The 18,469-nt window shown below is 45.2% G+C and overlaps 1 protein-coding gene across 1 annotated transcript; it reads right to left on the reverse strand.

Moving 5' to 3' along the window:
* Positions 1-1,484: 1,484 nt before the first annotated feature.
* On the reverse strand, positions 1,485-18,439 carry polr1d (RNA polymerase I and III subunit D). Its single transcript, XM_038982324.1, has 5 exons — positions 18,342-18,439; positions 11,801-11,898; positions 10,897-10,973; positions 10,320-10,402; positions 1,485-1,726 (listed from the first exon to the last, which is right to left on the reverse strand). Exons 1-5 carry the CDS (start codon positions 18,381-18,383, stop codon positions 1,679-1,681), a joined length of 348 nt encoding a protein of 115 aa, XP_038838252.1. The 5' UTR covers positions 18,384-18,439; the 3' UTR covers positions 1,485-1,678.
* Positions 18,440-18,469: the final 30 nt, after the last annotated feature.

The raw sequence follows: 18,469 nt of genomic DNA on the forward strand, positions 1-18,469 counted from the left end.
GTTTAACAGAAAGTGTGGTATGTAATGTGTTAGTTGTTGTTGGTAGCAGCTTTGATATGTTCTGTGTTTGTTGCTTCGTCAAAAGTTCTTTAGTGGCCTGAGTTAGTTTACTCAGTTTTGTTGTAAAGTGTTCGTGAAATTGTTAATAATTAATCTGTTTCATTTGTTCCCAGGGGGGAAGGGGAAGGCACTTAGGGAGTGCTTAGGCAAGAGGCCCGAGGGCATACATATACCCGTAGTATATTCAATGTCTAGGCACACTAGGTAAGACCTGGGCGGACCACCCCCTGTATTTTGGTTAGGGCACCAGGTGGTGCTTAGTTAGGTAAGTTAAGTGGGTAGGCAGGTTAGAGAGGGGGAGCTTTGATATTTACTTTCTTTCCTTTGGTTCCGTCCAGCCCCCTTTCCCCATATTACCGTTTAAGGAAATAAATCCTAGTAAACGGTAAATTCTGACTTTTGTCATCCTTATTCGCACCTACAGTCCATACCTCTTTCACTTCACGGGGAGTTGAGTTGTAGCAGGGTGTTGCGTTCCCTCTTCTCAGAGGCGTGCGTAACAGTGGCTTAAGAAGGACATGGATAATATACAGTTAGCTGGGTTTTCTGTGCATCGGCAAGAAAAGAACAGGAGGCTCCGGTAAGATCAGGGGGTGGGGTGTGTCTCTGTCAACAACAGCTGGTGCCAATCTTTAATATTAAGGAAGTCTCAAGGTTTTGCTCACTTTAGGTAGAGTACCTAATGTTAAACTGTAGACAACACTATTTGTCAAGAGAATTGATATCTTTATTCTTCGTAGCTGTCCTTTTACCACCACAAACTGATGGTGGCACTAAGACCGCACTATTAGGAAAGTTTTCTTAATGTTTTATTCCCTCAGTGTATATTTAATAGTAAGAATCGGCATATAATGGAATGAAACAATTTTAAAATGAAACAAAGAACCTATTTTCCCCAAATAACCTTGCTGACTGTTGCAGGGTGCTACAAGTGGTATTCTGGGCTTATTAAACAAGTTGCATTCTGGGTTTATAAAACAAGTTGTATTCTGGGTATATAAAACAAGTTGTATTCTGGGTATATAAAACAAGTGTTATTCTGGGTTTATAAAATAAATGGCATTCTGGGTATATAAAACAAGTGTTATTCTGGGTTTATAAAATAAATGGCATTCTGGGTATATAAAACAAGTGGTATGAGCAGTGGGGTGGGGTATTGTGATGTCATCATAGGGTATTGTGATGTCATCATGGGGTATTGTGTAAATTGATGAGGATTTTAATTTATTTAATCCATTTTAGAATAAGGCTGTAACTTTACAAAATGTGGAAAAGGGGAAGGGGTCTGAATACTTTCAGAATGCACAGACTGACTTAGCTCGTTCTGATATTTCTAAATTCAATATATGGAATAGGGTGCTATTTGCGACGCAACCCTCATCTGATTAATGGATTTATAAATCACACCAGTCACAACAAACGAGTCAATTCTCTAATAAAATACTTTAGTAAAGTTTAGACAAACAGAATGTCATGCCGACTGGATCCTCGTCCAATAACAACATGAGATTGGTTCATTGGGAAAACAAATCATTCTTATCTATCAACAATGTACAGCATTAGGATCAAAATACAGAGACGTATGTTTCATATCCCGTCCACGCTCCCGCTGGGCTCCTCACTCCATGACGTCCTCCTGCTGTGATCTGAACTCACTCACACTCCTCTACACACACACACACACACACACACACACACACACACACACACACACACACACACACACACACACACACACACACACACACACACACACACACACACACACACACACACACACACACACACACACACGCGTGTTAACCCAATAACACAGCAGATACTAGGGTACATCTATCAGTTTAACAGCAGAGATCTAATCATAAGCAACTGTAAATAGTATCTAACAGTCCCCACTACTGTTATAACTGATACAGTCCCCACTACTGTTATAACAGTCCCCACTACTGTTATAACTGATACAGTCCCCACTACTGTTATAACTGATACAGTCCCCACTGCTGTTATAACAGTCCCCACTACTGTTATAACTGATACAGTCCCCACTACTGTTATAACTGATACAGTCCCCACTACTGTTATAACTGACACAGTCCCCACTACTGTTATAACTGATACAGTCCCCACTACTGTTAAAACTGACACAGTCCCCACTACTGTTATAACTGACACAGTCCCCACTACTGTTATAACTGATACAGTCCCCACTACTGTTATAACTGACACAGTCCCCACTACTGTTATAACTGATACAGTCCCCACTACTGTTATAACTGATACAGTCCCCACTACTGTTATAACAGTCCCCACTACTGTTATAACTGATACAGTCCCCACTACTGTTATAACTGATACAGTCCCCACTACTGTTATAACAGTCCCCACTACTGTTATAACTGATACAGTCCCCACTACTGTTATAACTGACACAGTCCCCACTACTGTTATAACTGACACAGTCCCCACTACTGTTATAACTGATACAGTCCCCGCTACTGTTATAACTGACACAGTCCCCGCTACTGTTATAACTGACACAGTCCCCACTACTGTTATAACTGACACAGTCCCCACTACTGTTATAACTGACACAGTCCCCACTACTGTTATAACTGACACAGTCCCCACTACTGTTATAACTGACACAGTCCCCACTACTGTTATAACTGACACAGTCCCCACTACTGTTATAACTGACACAGTCCCCACTACTGTTATAACTGACACAGTCCCCACTACTGTTATAACTGACACAGTCCCCACTACTGTTATAACAGACACAGTCCCCGCCAATACTGTTATAACTGATACAGTCCCCACTACTGTTATAACTGATACAGTCCCCACTACTGTTATAACTGACACAGTCCCCGCTACTGTTATAACTGACACAGTCCCCACTACTGTTATAACGGATACAGTCCCCACTACTGTTATAACGGATACAGTCCCCACTACTGTTATAACTGACACAGTCCCCACTACTGTTATAACTGACACAGTCCCCACTACTGTTATAACTGACACAGTCCCCACTACTGTTATAACTGATACAGTCCCCACTACTGTTATAACAGTCCCCACTACTGTTATAACTGATACAGTCCCCACTACTGTTATAACTGACACAGTCCCCACTACTGTTATAACAGTCCCCACTAATGTTATAACTGACACAGTCCCCACTACTGTTATAACTGATACAGTCCCCACTACTGTTATAACTGACACAGTCCCCGCTACTGTTATAACTGACACAGTCCCCACTACTGTTATAACGGATACAGTCCCCACTACTGTTATAACTGACACAGTCCCCACTACTGTTATAACTGACACAGTCCCCACTACTGTTATAACTGATACAGTCCCCACTACTGTTATAACTGATACAGTCCCCACTACTGTTATAACAGTCCCCACTACTGTTATAACTGATACAGTCCCCACTACTGTTATAACTGATACAGTCCCCACTACTGTTATAAGTCCCCACTACTGTTATAACTGATACAGTCCCCACTACTGTTATAACTGACACAGTCCCCACTACTGTTATAACTGACACAGTCCCCACTACTGTTATAACTGATACAGTCCCCGCTACTGTTATAACTGACACAGTCCCCGCTACTGTTATAACTGACACAGTCCCCACTACTGTTATAACTGACACAGTCCCCACTACTGTTATAACTGACACAGTCCCCACTACTGTTATAACTGACACAGTCCCCACTACTGTTATAACAGACACAGTCCCCACTACTGTTATAACTGACACAGTCCCCGCTACTGTTATAACTGATACAGTCCCCGCTACTGTTATAACTGACACAGTCCCCGCTACTGTTATAACTGACACAGTCCCCGCTACTGTTATAACTGACACAGTCCCCACTACTGTTATAACAGACACAGTCCCCACTACTGTTATAACAGACACAGTCCCCACTACTGTTATAACTGATACAGTCCCCACTACTGTTATAACTGATACAGTCCCCACTACTGTTATAACAGACACAGTCCCCACTACTGTTATAACAGACACAGTCCCCACTACTGTTATAACTGACACAGTCCCCACTACTGTTATAACTGACACAGTCCCCACTACTGTTATAACAGACACAGTCCCCGCCACTACTGTTATAACAGACACAGTCCCCGCCACTACTGTTATAACAGACACAGTCCCCGCTACTGTTATAACAGACACAGTCCCCGCCACTACTGTTATAACAGACACAGTCCCCACTACTGTTATAACAGACACAGTCCCCGCCACTACTGTTATAACTGATACAGTCCCCACTACTGTTATAACTGATACAGTCCCCACTACTGTTATAACTGACACAGTCCCCGCTACTGTTATAACTGATACAGTCCCCACTACTGTTATAACGGATAAAGTCCCCACTACTGTTATAACGGATACAGTCCCCACTACTGTTATAACTGACACAGTCCCCACTACTGTTATAACTGACACAGTCCCCACTACTGTTATAACAGACACAGTCCCCACTACTGTTATAACTGACACAGTCCCCACTACTGTTATAACTGACACAGTCCCCACTACTGTTATAACTGACACAGTCCCCGCTACTGTTATAACTGATACAGTCCCCACTACTGTTATAACTGACACAGTCCCCACTACTGTTATAACTGACACAGTCCCCACTACTGTTATAACTGACACAGTCCCCACTACTGTTATAACTGACACAGTCCCCGCTACTGTTATAACTGACACAGTCCCCGCTACTGTTATAACTGACACAGTCCCCGCTACTGTTATAACTGACACAGTCCCCGCTACTGTTATAACTGACACAGTCCCCACTACTGTTATAACAGACACAGTCCCCACTACTGTTATAACAGACACAGTCCCCACTACTGTTATAACTGATACAGTCCCCACTACTGTTATAACTGATACAGTCCCCACTACTGTTATAACAGTCCCCACTACTGTTATAACTGATACAGTCCCCACTACTGTTATAACTGATACAGTCCCCACTACTGTTATAACTGACACAGTCCCCACTACTGTTATAACTGATACAGTCCCCACTACTGTTATAACTGACACAGTCCCCACTACTGTTATAACTGACACAGTCCCCACTACTGTTATAACTGACACAGTCCCCACTACTGTTATAACAGACACAGTCCCCACTACTGTTATAACTGACACAGTCCCCACTACTGTTATAACTGATACAGTCCCCACTACTGTTATAACTGATACAGTCCCCACTACTGTTATAACTGATACAGTCCCCACTACTGTTATAACTAATACAGTCCCCACTACTGTTATAACAGTCCCCACTACTGTTATAACAGTCCCCACTACTGTTATAACTGATACAGTCCCCGCTACTGTTATAACTGACACAGTCCCCACTACTGTTATAACTGATACAGTCCCCACTACTGTTATAACAGACAGTCCCCGCTACTGTTATAACTGACACAGTCCCCACTACTGTTATAACTGATACAGTCCCCACTACTGTTATAACTGACACAGTCCCCGCTACTGTTGTAACAGACACAGTCCCCGCTACTGTTATAACTGATACAGTCCCCACTACTGTTATAACTGATACAGTCCCCACTACTGTTATAACTGATACAGTCCCCACTACTGTTATAACGGATACAGTCCCCACTACTGTTATAACTGATACAGTCCCCACTACTGTTATAACTGACACAGTCCCCGCTACTGTTGTAACAGACACAGTCCCCGCTACTGTTATAACTGATATAGTCCCCACTACTGTTATAAACGATACAGTCCCCACTACTGTTATAACTGACACAGTCCCCACTACTGTTATAACTGACACAGTCCCCGCTACTGTTATAACAGATACAGTCCCCGCTACTGTTATAACTGACACAGTCCCCGCTACTGTTATAACTGATACAGTCCCCGCTACTGTTATAACTGACACAGTCCCCACTACTGTTATAACGGATACAGTCCCCACTACTGTTATAACTGATACAGTCCCCACTACTGTTATAACTGACACAGTCCCCACTACTGTTATAACTGATACAGTCCCCACTACTGTTATAACGGATACAGTCCCCACTACTGTTATAACGGATACAGTCCCCACTACTGTTATAACGGATACAGTCCCCACTACTGTTATAACGGATACAGTCCCCACTACTGTTATAACTGACACAGTCCCCACTACTGTTATAACTGATACAGTCCCCACTACTGTTATAACGGATACAGTCCCCACTACTGTTATAACTGATACAGTCCCCACTACTGTTATAACTGATACAGTCCCCACTACTGTTATAACTGACACAGTCCCCGCTACTGTTATAACTGATACAGTCCCCGCTACTGTTATAACTGATACAGTCCCCGCTACTGTTATAACTGATACAGTCCCCACTACTGTTATAACTGATACAGTCCCCACTACTGTTATAACTGATACAGTCCCCACTACTGTTATAACTGATACAGTCCCCACTACTGTTATAACTGACACAGTCCCCACTACTGTTATAACTGACACAGTCCCCACTACTGTTATAACTGATACAGTCCCCACTACTGTTATAACTGACACAGTCCCCACTACTGTTATAACAGATACAGTCCCCACTACTGTTATAACAGTCCCCACTACTGTTATAACAGTCCCCACTACTGTTATAACTGACACAGTCCCCACTACTGTTATAACTGACACAGTCCCCACTACTGTTATAACTGACACAGTCCCCACTACTGTTATAACTGACACAGTCCCCACTACTGTTATAACTGACACAGTCCCCACTACTGTTATAACAGACACAGTCCCCACTACTGTTATAACTGACACAGTCCCCACTACTGTTATAACTGATACAGTCCCCGCTACTGTTATAACTGATACAGTCCCCGCTACTGTTATAACTGACACAGTCCCCGCTACTGTTATAACTGACACAGTCCCCGCTACTGTTATAACAGACACAGTCCCCGCCACTACTGTTATAACAGACACAGTCCCCACTACTGTTATAACTGATACAGTCCCCACTACTGTTATAACTGATACAGTCCCCACTACTGTTATAACAGACACAGTCCCCACTACTGTTATAACTGATACAGTCCCCACTACTGTTATAACTGATACAGTCCCCACTACTGTTATAACAGACACAGTCCCCGCCACTACTGTTATAACTGATACAGTCCCCACTACTGTTATAACTGATACAGTCCCCACTACTGTTATAACAGACACAGTCCCCGCCACTACTGTTATAACTGATACAGTCCCCACTACTGTTATAACTGATACAGTCCCCACTACTGTTATAACTGACACAGTCCCCGCTACTGTTATAACGGATACAGTCCCCACTACTGTTATAACGGATACAGTCCCCACTACTGTTATAACTGACACAGTCCCCACTACTGTTATAACTGACACAGTCCCCACTACTGTTATAACAGACACAGTCCCCACTACTGTTATAACTGACACAGTCCCCACTACTGTTATAACTGACACAGTCCCCACTACTGTTATAACTGACACAGTCCCCACTACTGTTATAACTGACAGTCCCCACTACTGTTATAACTGACACAGTCCCCACTACTGTTATAACTGACACAGTCCCCACTACTGTTATAACTGACACAGTCCCCACTACTGTTATAACTGACACAGTATCCACTACTGTTATAACTGATACAGTCCCCACTACTGTTATAACTGATACAGTCCCCACTACTGTTATAACTGACACAGTCCCCACTACTGTTATAACGGATACAGTCCCCACTACTGTTATAACGGATACAGTCCCCGCTACTGTTATAACTGACACAGTCCCCGCTACTGTTATAACTGACACAGTCCCCGCTACTGTTATAACAGATACAGTCCCCGCTACTGTTATAACAGACACAGTCCCCGCTACTGTTATAACTGATACAGTCCCCACTACTGTTATAACAGACACAGTCCCCACTACTGTTATAACTGATACAGTCCCCACTACTGTTATAACTGATACAGTCCCCACTACTGTTATAACGGATACAGTCCCCACTACTGTTATAACGGATACAGTCCCCGCTACTGTTATAACGGATACAGTCCCCGCTACTGTTATAACGGATACAGTCCCCGCTACTGTTATAACAGACACAGTCCCCGCTACTGTTATAACTGACACAGTCCCCGCTACTGTTATAACTGACACAGTCCCCGCTACTGTTATAACTGACACAGTCCCCGCTACTGTTATAACGGATACAGTCCCCGCTACTGTTATAACGGATACAGTCCCCACTACTGTTATAACTGATACAGTCCCCACTACTGTTATAACTGATACAGTCCCCACTACTGTTATAACTGATACAGTCCCCACTACTGTTATAACTGATACAGTCCCCGCTACTGTTATAACTGACACAGTCCCCACTACTGTTATAACGGATACAGTCCCAGCTACTGTTATAACGGATACAGTCCCAGCTACTGTTATAACGGATACAGTCCCCACTACTGTTATAACTGATACAGTCCCCACTACTGTTATAACTGATACAGTCCCCACTACTGTTATAACTGATACAGTCCCCACTACTGTTATAACTGATACAGTCCCCACTACTGTTATAACTGATACAGTCCCCACTACTGTTATAACTGATACAGTCCCCACTACTGTTATAACGGATACAGTCCCCACTACTGTTATAACGGATACAGTCCCCACTACTGTTATAACGGATACAGTCCCCACTACTGTTATAACGGATACAGTCCCCACTACTGTTATAACGGATACAGTCCCCACTACTGTTATAACGGATACAGTCCCCACTACTGTTATAACTGACACAGTCCCCACTACTGTTATAACTGATACAGTCCCCACTACTGTTATAACGGATACAGTCCCCACTACTGTTATAACTGATACAGTCCCCACTACTGTTATAACTGACACAGTCCCCACTACTGTTATAACTGATACAGTCCCCACTACTGTTATAACTGATACAGTCCCCGCTACTGTTATAACTGACACAGTCCCCGCTACTGTTATAACTGACACAGTCCCCGCTACTGTTATAACTGACACAGTCCCCGCTACTGTTATAACTGATACAGTCCCCGCTACTGTTATAACTGATACAGTCCCCACTACTGTTATAACTGATACAGTCCCCACTACTGTTATAACAGACACAGTCCCCACTACTGTTATAACTGATACAGTCCCCGCTACTGTTATAACGGATACAGTCCCCACTACTGTTATAACTGATACAGGAAGTATGGAGGGAAGTATGGAGGGAAGTACGGAGGGAAGTACGGAGGGAAGTACGGAGGGGAGTACGGAGGGGAGTACGGATGGAAGTACGGATGGAAGTACGGAGGGGAGTATGGAGGGAAGTACGGAGGGAAGTACGGAGGGGAGTATGGAGGGAAATACGGAGGGGAGTATGGAGGGAGTACGGATGGAAGTACGGAGGGGAGTATGGAGGGAAGTACGGAGGGAAGTACGGAGGGAGTACGGAGGGGAGTACGGAGGGGAGTATGGAGGGAAGTACGGGGGAAGTACGGAGGGGAGTATGGAGGGAAGTACGGAGGGGAGTACGGAGGGGAGTACGGAGGGGAGTACGGAGGGGAGTACGGAGGGGAGTACGGAGGGGAGTACGGAGGGAGTACGGAGGGAGTACGGAGGGGAGTACGGAGTGGAGTACGGAGGGGAGTACGGAGGGAAGTACGGAGGGAAGTACGGAGGGAAGTACGGAGGGGAGTACGGAGGGAGTATGGAGGGAAGTACGGAGGGGAGTACGGAGGGGAGTACGGAGGGAGTACGGAGGGAGTACGGAGGGAGTATGGAGGGAAGTACGGAGGGAGTATGGAGGGAGTATGGAGGGGAGTATGCAGGGGAGTATGGAGGGAAGTACGGAGGGAGTACGGAGGGAAGTACGGAGGGAAGTACGGAGGGAAGCAAGGATGGAGTACGGAGGGAAGTACGGAGGGAAGTACGGAGGGAGTACGGATGGAAGTACGGATGGATGTACGGAGGGAAGTATGGAGGGAGCAAGGATGGAGTACGGAGGGGAGTACGGAGGGAGTACGGAGGGAGTACGGAGGGGAGTACGGAGTGGAGTACGGAGGGGAGTACGGAGGGAAGTACGGAGGGAGTATGGATGGTACCTGGAAGGTGTTGAGGACGTGTTGACAGACATCAGTGAGCTCATTCAGTCCTCTTCTCAAAGGTTCTACTGCTGGAACCCCACCTGGAACACACAAGGCAAGAATAACATCCGAGGCTGGTCAGCCGACACACACACGTTCCTGGCAAGAATAACATCCGAGGCTGGTCAGCCGACACACACACGTTCCTGGCAAGAATAACATCCGAGGCTGGTCAGCCGACACACACACGTTCCTGGCAAGAATAACATCCGAGGCTGGTCAGCCGACACACACACGTTCCTGGCAAGAATAACATCCGAGGCTGGTCAGCCGACACACAGGTCATCGTTTCTAAAAGCTGTGCTGTAGAGGCTACAGGATCACCACGTCACAGGACGTCCCACTGAAACCACACACCAATAGAATGACAAGCTGTCTTTACTCCAGTATGTAGACGGAGAGTCCTGATTGGAGTCTGGTGATTTCTATTCAGGAATGTCAGCGAGAAGATGCAGTCAGTGTTTCACACACACACGGCAGAGTGGGTGGAGGAGAGAAGAACACAGTGGGTGGAGGAGAGTTGTGTCCTACGTACCTCGGGTCTGGATACGGAAGTTGATCTTGCTCTCAGAGGGGTGAGTGATGCTGTAACCACAGAAGTCTACATCCAGGCTAAACACACAGCAGAAACAGACCATTACACACATGAAGACATATCACTATGGTGAGGCATTACAGGAGTCAGCAATACAACGAAGGTTCAACCAGCCCACCTAAAAGGCAAGGTGGACACCTACTGACAACACCAACACATCTCAGCGGTGGCTGTGGAGCGGGGACTAGGGGCTAAGGCTGGATTATGGCCCTGTATCAAAGGAGGTTGGTTGCCCAGGGTTAAGGGTCAGAGGTTAGGGATCAAAGACTAACCTGACATTGTAGCAGAGGGAGTTAGGGTTAGGTAATAACCTCTTCTTGATCTTGGTCGTGTTCCCCTGCTCAGACATTGCATGCATCAACCAATGGTTGCGTGCCACATCGACTGTGTTGGGTACCCGTTGGGCACCAGATAGCAATAACATGTGGTTAGCTGAGAGGTAAAATACCTATCCAGGCGTTGTGAGATCTGGCGAGCGTCAGCAACGTCTGAGCAGAGGAACACACCACATATAGCGCAGAAGGCTGGGGTTAGGGGTCAGGTAATAACCTCTTCATGACGTTGTAGCAGAGGGAGTTAGGGTTAGAGGTTAGGGGTCAGGTAATAACCTCTTCATGACGTTGTAGCAGAGGGAGTTAGGGTTAGAGGTTAGGGGTCAGGTAATAACCTCTTCATGACGTTGTAGCAGAGGGAGTTAGGGTTAGAGGTTAGGGGTCAGGTAATAACCTCTTCATGACGTTGTAGCAGAGGGAGTTAGGGTTAGAGGTTAGGGGTCAGGTAATAACCTCTTCATGACATTGTAGCAGAGGGAGTTAGGGTTAGAGGTTAGAGGTCAGAGACTAACCTCTTCATAACCATGTAACGTAGAGAGTTCCCCAGAGTGTGATCCTCCTCATGAAGAACAAACGTCACACAGCCCTCGTCTGCTCCATCAGCCTGCACCTAGAGACACAGATACAACCATCAGACCCTTAAACACACAGTCCTCGTCTGCTCCATCAGACCCTTAAACACACAGTCCTCGTCTGCTCCATCAGACCCTTAAACACACAGTCCTCGTCTGCTCCATCAGACCCTTAAACACACAGCCCTCGTCTGCTCCATCAGACCCTTAAACACACAGTCCTCGTCTGCTCCATCAGACCCTTAAACAACCACCTCCCAGTACTCTACCCTGAACCTTAGTCACTAGCCGGCTAAGACCCAGTACTCTACCCTGAACCTTAGTCACTAGCCGGCTAAGACCCAGTACTCTACCCTGAACCTTAGTCACTAGCCGGCTAAGACCCAGTACTCTACCCTGAACCTTAGTCACTAGCCGGCTAAGACCCGGTACTCTACCCTGAACCTTAGTCACTAGCCGGCTAAGACCCGGTACTCTACCCTGAACCTTAGTCACTAGCCGGCTAACACCCGGTACTCCACCCCGAACCTTAGTCACTAGCCGGCTAAGACCCGGTACTCTACCCTGAACCTTAGTCACTAGCCGGCTAACACCTGGTACTCTACCCTGTACCTTAGTCAGTCACTAGCCGGCTAAGACCCGGTACTCTACCCTGAACCTTAGTCACTAGCCGGCTAAGACCCGGTACTCTACCCTGAACCTTAGTCAGTCACTAGCCGGCTAAGACCCGGTACTCTACCCTGAACCTTAGTCAGTCACTAGCCGGCTAAGACCCGGTACTCTACCCTGAACCTTAGTCACTAGCTGGTTAACACCTGGTACTCTACCCTGAACCTTAGTCAGTCACTAGCCGGCTAAGACCCTGAACCTTAGTCAGTCACTAGCCGGCTAACACCCAGTACTCTACCCTGAACCTTAGTTACTAGGCTAACACCCGGTACTCTACCCTGAACCTTAGTCACTAGCCGGCTAACACCCGGTACTCTACCCTGAACCTTAGTCACTAGCCGGCTAACACCCAGTACTCTACCCTGAACCTTAGTCAGTCACTAGCCGGCTAAGACCCGGTACTCTACCCTGAACCTTAGTCACTAGCCGGCTAAGACCCTGAACCTTAGTCAGTCACTAGCCGGCTAAGACCCTGAACCTTAGTCAGTTACTAGCCGGCTAACACCCGGTACTCTACCCTGAACCTTAGTCAGTTACTAGCCGGCTAACACCCGGTACTCTACCCTGAACCTTAGTCAGTCACTAGCCGGCTAAGACCCGGTACTCTACCCTGAACCTTAGTCAGTCACTAGCCGGCTAAGACCCGGTACTCTACCCTGAACCTTAGTCAGTCACTAGCCGGCTAAGACCCGGTACTCTACCCTGAACCTTAGTCAGTCACTAGCCGGCTAAGACCCGGTACTCTACCCTGAACCTTAGTCACTAGCTGGCTAACACCTGGTACTCTACCCTGAACCTTAGTCACTAGCCGGCTAAGACCCTGAACCTTAGTCAGTCACTAGCCGGCTAACACCCAGTACTCTACCCTGAACCTTAGTCACTAGCCGGCTAACACCCGGTACTCCACCCTGAACCTTAGTCACTAGCCGGCTAAGACCCGGTACTCCACCCTGAACCTTAGTCACTAGCCGGCTAAGACCCGGTACTCTACCCTGAACCTTAGTCACTAGCCGGCTAAGACCCGGTACTCTACCCTGAACCTTAGTCACTAGCCGGCTAACACCCAGTACTCTACCCTGAACCTTAGTCACTAGCCGGCTAACACCCAGTACTCTACCCTGAACCTTAGTCAGTCACTAGCCGGCTAACACCCGGTACCTTAGTCACTAGCCGGCTAAGACCCGGTACTCTACCCTGAACCTTAGTCACTAGCCGGCTAACACCCGGTACTCCACCCCGAACCTTAGTCACTAGCCGGCTAACACCTGGTACTCCACCCTGAACCTTAGTCACTAGCCGGCTAACACCCGGTACTCTACCCTGAACCTTAGTCACTAGCCGGCTAACACCCAGTACTCTACCCTGAACCTTAGTCAGTCACTAGCCGGCTAACACCCGGTACCTTAGTCACTAGCCGGCTAAGACCCGGTACTCTACCCTGAACCTTAGTCACTAGCCGGCTAACACCCGGTACTCCACCCCGAACCTTAGTCACTAGCCGGCTAAGACCCGGTACTCTACCCTGAACCTTAGTCACTAGCCGGCTAACACCTGGTACTCTACCCTGAACCTTAGTCACTAGCCGGCTAACACCCGGTACTCCACCCTGAACCTTAGTCACTAGCCGGCTAACACCCGGTACTCCACCCTGAACCTTAGTCACTAGCCGGCTAACACCTGGTACTCTACCCTGAACCTTAGTCACTAGCCGGCTAACACCCGGTACTCTACCCGGAACTTTAATTTAACCTTAGCGCCATAATTTGCAAATAAATTCATTAAAAATCCTACAATGTGATTTTCTGGATTTTTTTTTCTAATTTTGTCTGTCATAGTTGAAGTGTACCTATGATGAAAATTACAGGCCTCTCTCATCTTTTTAAGTGGGAGAACTTGCACAATTGGTGGCTGATTAAATACTTTTTTGCCCCACTGTATACTGTTCAGTTGTCAGCATACATGGATACACAGACTTTATTCAAGGTCAGTGGAAGGTCATTAGTAAAACAATAATGGTCCAAGCCGGCTGCCCTGCGGTACACCACACTCAACTGAATTTGCATTAGAGGCTTCCATGAAAGAAAACCCTCTGTTCTATTGGATAGGTAAATGTCCAGCCATGATAAGGCAAATGATGTTAATCCATATAGGGTGCTTTTATTTTTCTTGTGCAGCGTAATGACCTTAGCCTCCCTCCAGGCCTGAGAGCACACTCCGTCTTCTAGGCATAGATAGAAGATGTGCCAAATAGCATCGCAATGTATTCCACTACCAACTTAATAACTTACCATCCAAGTTCAGTTCCAGGTGGTTTGTCCTAATTCATAGATAGCAAATATATTTTTCACCTCTTCCACACAAATTCAAAACTACAGCGCTCAGCTTTCATTACTTTGATCCGTTATGCAGGAATATGAAGGATCAGCATGTTGTTTTGTATCTCATGCCTAACTTTGCTAATCAACAAAAACATGATTAAAGTGGTTGGCAATATCAAAGGGTTTTGTTATGAATGAGCCATCAGTCTCAATGAAAGATGGAGCCGAGTTAGCTACTTCTTTTTACTATCATTCCTTAAAGAATGCATCTTTATTCCATAGAATCGTTTCTTCTTTTTGTTTAGTTACGTGATTTTCTCTGTACGTTTGCCAATCTGCTGAGTTGCCAGATTTATTTTCCATTCCCATATCATCATCCCTCTCAGTCAATACAGTTTTTCAATGCATCATCTATCCATGGGGATTTGGTAGATCTAACAGTCCGTTTATTGATGGGTGCCTGTCAGTAACCTGAAGAAGCAGTTTCATAAATGCTTTAAGTGCAGCGTCAGATGTTCCTATTTACACACATATCAGACCATTTTTTCACATCTTCAACATAGGAATCATTGCAAAAACCTCTAGTATGATCGGTTATACACTATATTAGGCCCAGTCTTTGGAACTTTGGTTTTCCTAGATATGGCTATTATATCATGATCACTATGTCTGATGGGTGTGGATTCTGCTTTAGAGAAGATTTCTGCAACATTAGTAAAGATGTGGTCAATACAAGTGGATTATTTAGTTCCTGTGCTGTTTGTAACTACCCTAATAAATTGACTGATGACCTGAATCAGGTTCCAGGCACTGGTTACAGTTTGAAGCTTTTTCTTGAGTGGGCAGCTTGATGAAAGCCAGTCAATATTTAAAATCACCCAGAAAATATACTTCTCTGTTGATATCACATACATTATCAAGCATTTCACACATGTTATCCAGATACTGACTGTTATCACTTGGTGGTCTATAGCAGCTTACCACTAGAATGGGCTTTAGGGGAGGCAGATGAACCTGTAGCCATATTACTTCAACATTATTTAACATGAGATCCTCTCTAAGCTTTACAGGAATGTGACTGAATATAAACAGCAAAACCTCTAGTATTTATATATAGCTCACTAACATATATCCTGCTGTATATATCATTCCTAGTATATCTACTGTAAATATTGTACACAGATTGTAAATACACACACATTCTCTGTCTTTAGAATATACCTTCCTGTATTATTCCACTAACCCTACCACCCCTCCCCTAATTAGAGTAAACTAATAAACAATAACACTTTGGCTTCTACTTCCAGCTTATACATACTATACACATTTTACAGACACAATCTATTTTACAACAGTTATATTTTATTTGTTTTTGGTCCTGGCCTTCCTCTATATCTGATGTCCATCCAGTTTGATTTTTATTTGTAACTGTGCTATTTCATAAAAGTTCTGAACCTATACTACCGTTCAAAAGTTTGGGGTCACTTAGAAATGTCCTTGTTTTTGAAAGAAAAGCATATTTTTTGTCCATTAAAATAAACATCAAATTGATCAGAAATACAGTGTAGACATATTTAATGTTGTAAATGACTATTGTAGCTGGAAACGGCTGATTTTTAATGGAATATCTACATAGGTGTACAGAGGCCCGTTATCAGCAACCATCACTCCTGTGTTCCAATGGCACGTTGTGTTAGCTAATCCAAGTTCATCATTGTACAAGGCTAATTGATCATTAGAAAACCCTTTTGCAATTATGTTAGCACAGCTGAAAACTGTTGTTCTGACTAAAGAAGCAATAAAACTGGCCTTCTTTAGACTAGTTGAGTATCTGGAGCATCAGCATTTGTGGGTTCAATTACAGGCTCAAAATGGCCAGAAACAAAGACCTTTCTTCTGAAACTCGTCAGTCTATTCTTGTTCTCAGAAATGAAAGCTATTGCATGTGAGAAATTTCCAAGAAACTGAATATCTCGTACAGCGCTGTGTACTACTCCCTTCACAGAACAGCGCAAACTGGCTCTAACCGGAATAGAAAGAGGAGTGGGAGGCCCCGGTGCACAACTGAGCAAGAGGACAAGTACATTAGAGTGTCTAGTTTGAGAAACAGACGCCTCACAAGTCCTCAACTGGCAGCTTCATTAAATAGTACCTGCAAAACACCAGTCAACAGTGCAGAGGCGACTCCGGGATGCTGGCCTTCTAGGCAGAGCTCCTCTGTCCAGTGTCTGTGTTCTTTTGCCCATCTTAATCTTTTCTTTTTAATTGGCCAGTCTGAGATATAGCTTTTTCTTTGCAACTCTGCTGGCCCTTGAATGTACACAGAGAGCTAACAATAATATGCATGTCAATCTCTCCTGGCTCAAAGTGGAGGAGAGATTGACTTCATCACTACTTGTATTTATGAGAGGTATTGACATGTTGAATGCACCGAGCTGTCTGTTTAAACTACTGGCCCACAGCTCAGACACCCATGCATACCCCACAAGACATGCCACCAGAGGTCTCTTCACAGTCCCCAAGTACAGAACAGACTATGGGAGGAGCACAGTACTACATAGAGCCATGACTACATGGAACTCTATTCCACATCAAGTAACTGATGCAAAAGTAACCGATGTGAAATTGCTAGCTAGTTAGCAGTGGTGCGCGCTAATAGCGTTTCAATCGGTGACATCACTCGCTCTGAGGCCTTGAAGTAGTGGTTCCCCGGCTCTGCAAGGGCCGCGGCTTTTGTGGAGCGATGGGGGTGACTGTTGTTGATGTGTGCAGAGGGTCCCTGGTTCGCGCGAGGGGACGGACTAAAGTTAAACTGTTACACAAACAGTACAAGTAGATAAAAAAAGTAATAAAAAAAACACCTTATGGAACAGTGGGGACTGTGAAGCACACACACACACACACACACACACACACACACACACACACACACACACACACACACACACACACACACACACACACATTGTACTGTAGATATGTGGTAGAGAAGTGGTCTGAGGGCACACAGTCTGAATGTATTGTAATGTTTAAAAAAATATATAAACTGCCTTAATTTTGCTGGACCCAAGGAAGAGTAGCGCAAACACACGTGTAATGGGCTTTGAATAAACTAAATATAATGGAAACACTGCCCCCAGTGGACTGCTTTCTAAATGACAGGTTGTTGTACAGTCAACCTCTTGCCGGTTAAATGTACGAGTTGTCAAAACAAACCCTAGATAACTGGCAACACAGGCAGCATGGATCAGGCTCAATTAAAATAAGTATGTACATTGTGTATTTGAGTTAACAGTGCCTGGTCTGACATAACGCTACTGTAGTCAAATCACGACCAGTGCCAGTGAGTCTTCTTCCACACGAACCGTGGAAAACTGCCAATACACGATGAGGCTGCAATAGCCGAATTACGGCACCACATGAGGACAATTTCAGACAACTATTCAGAGGCATATTTTCATGCCCTAGTCGCTAAAGTAGTTAGCAACACTTACCATCTCCAATACCGATTTCTTTTCTCCATCTACCCCCGCCATGCTTGAAAAAAAAACACTCGACTACAACGTTTCCTGTTTCGTCGCGTAAACGTGACATACATTAAAATATCATGTGACTTTGGTCA

The sequence above is a fragment of the Salvelinus namaycush genome, unplaced genomic scaffold (genome assembly GCF_016432855.1).
Source record: "Salvelinus namaycush isolate Seneca unplaced genomic scaffold, SaNama_1.0 Scaffold1118, whole genome shotgun sequence".
Taxonomy (NCBI): Eukaryota; Metazoa; Chordata; class Actinopteri; order Salmoniformes; family Salmonidae; genus Salvelinus; species Salvelinus namaycush.

What these genes read in the sequence shown, in the direction of transcription:
- polr1d (XM_038982324.1), bottom strand. Translation starts at nt 18,383, where the DNA reads ATGGCGGGGGTAGATGGAGAAAAGAAATCGGTATTGGAGATG. An exon ending in CGTTACATGGTTATGAAGAG is followed by an intron (nt 10,974 to 11,800) that starts GTTAGTCTCTGA and finishes CTGTGTGTTTAG; the next exon opens with CCTGGATGTAGACTTCTGTG. An exon ending in CTTCCGTATCCAGACCCGAG is followed by an intron (nt 10,403 to 10,896) that starts GTACGTAGGACA and finishes TGTGTGTTCCAG; the next exon opens with GTGGGGTTCCAGCAGTAGAA.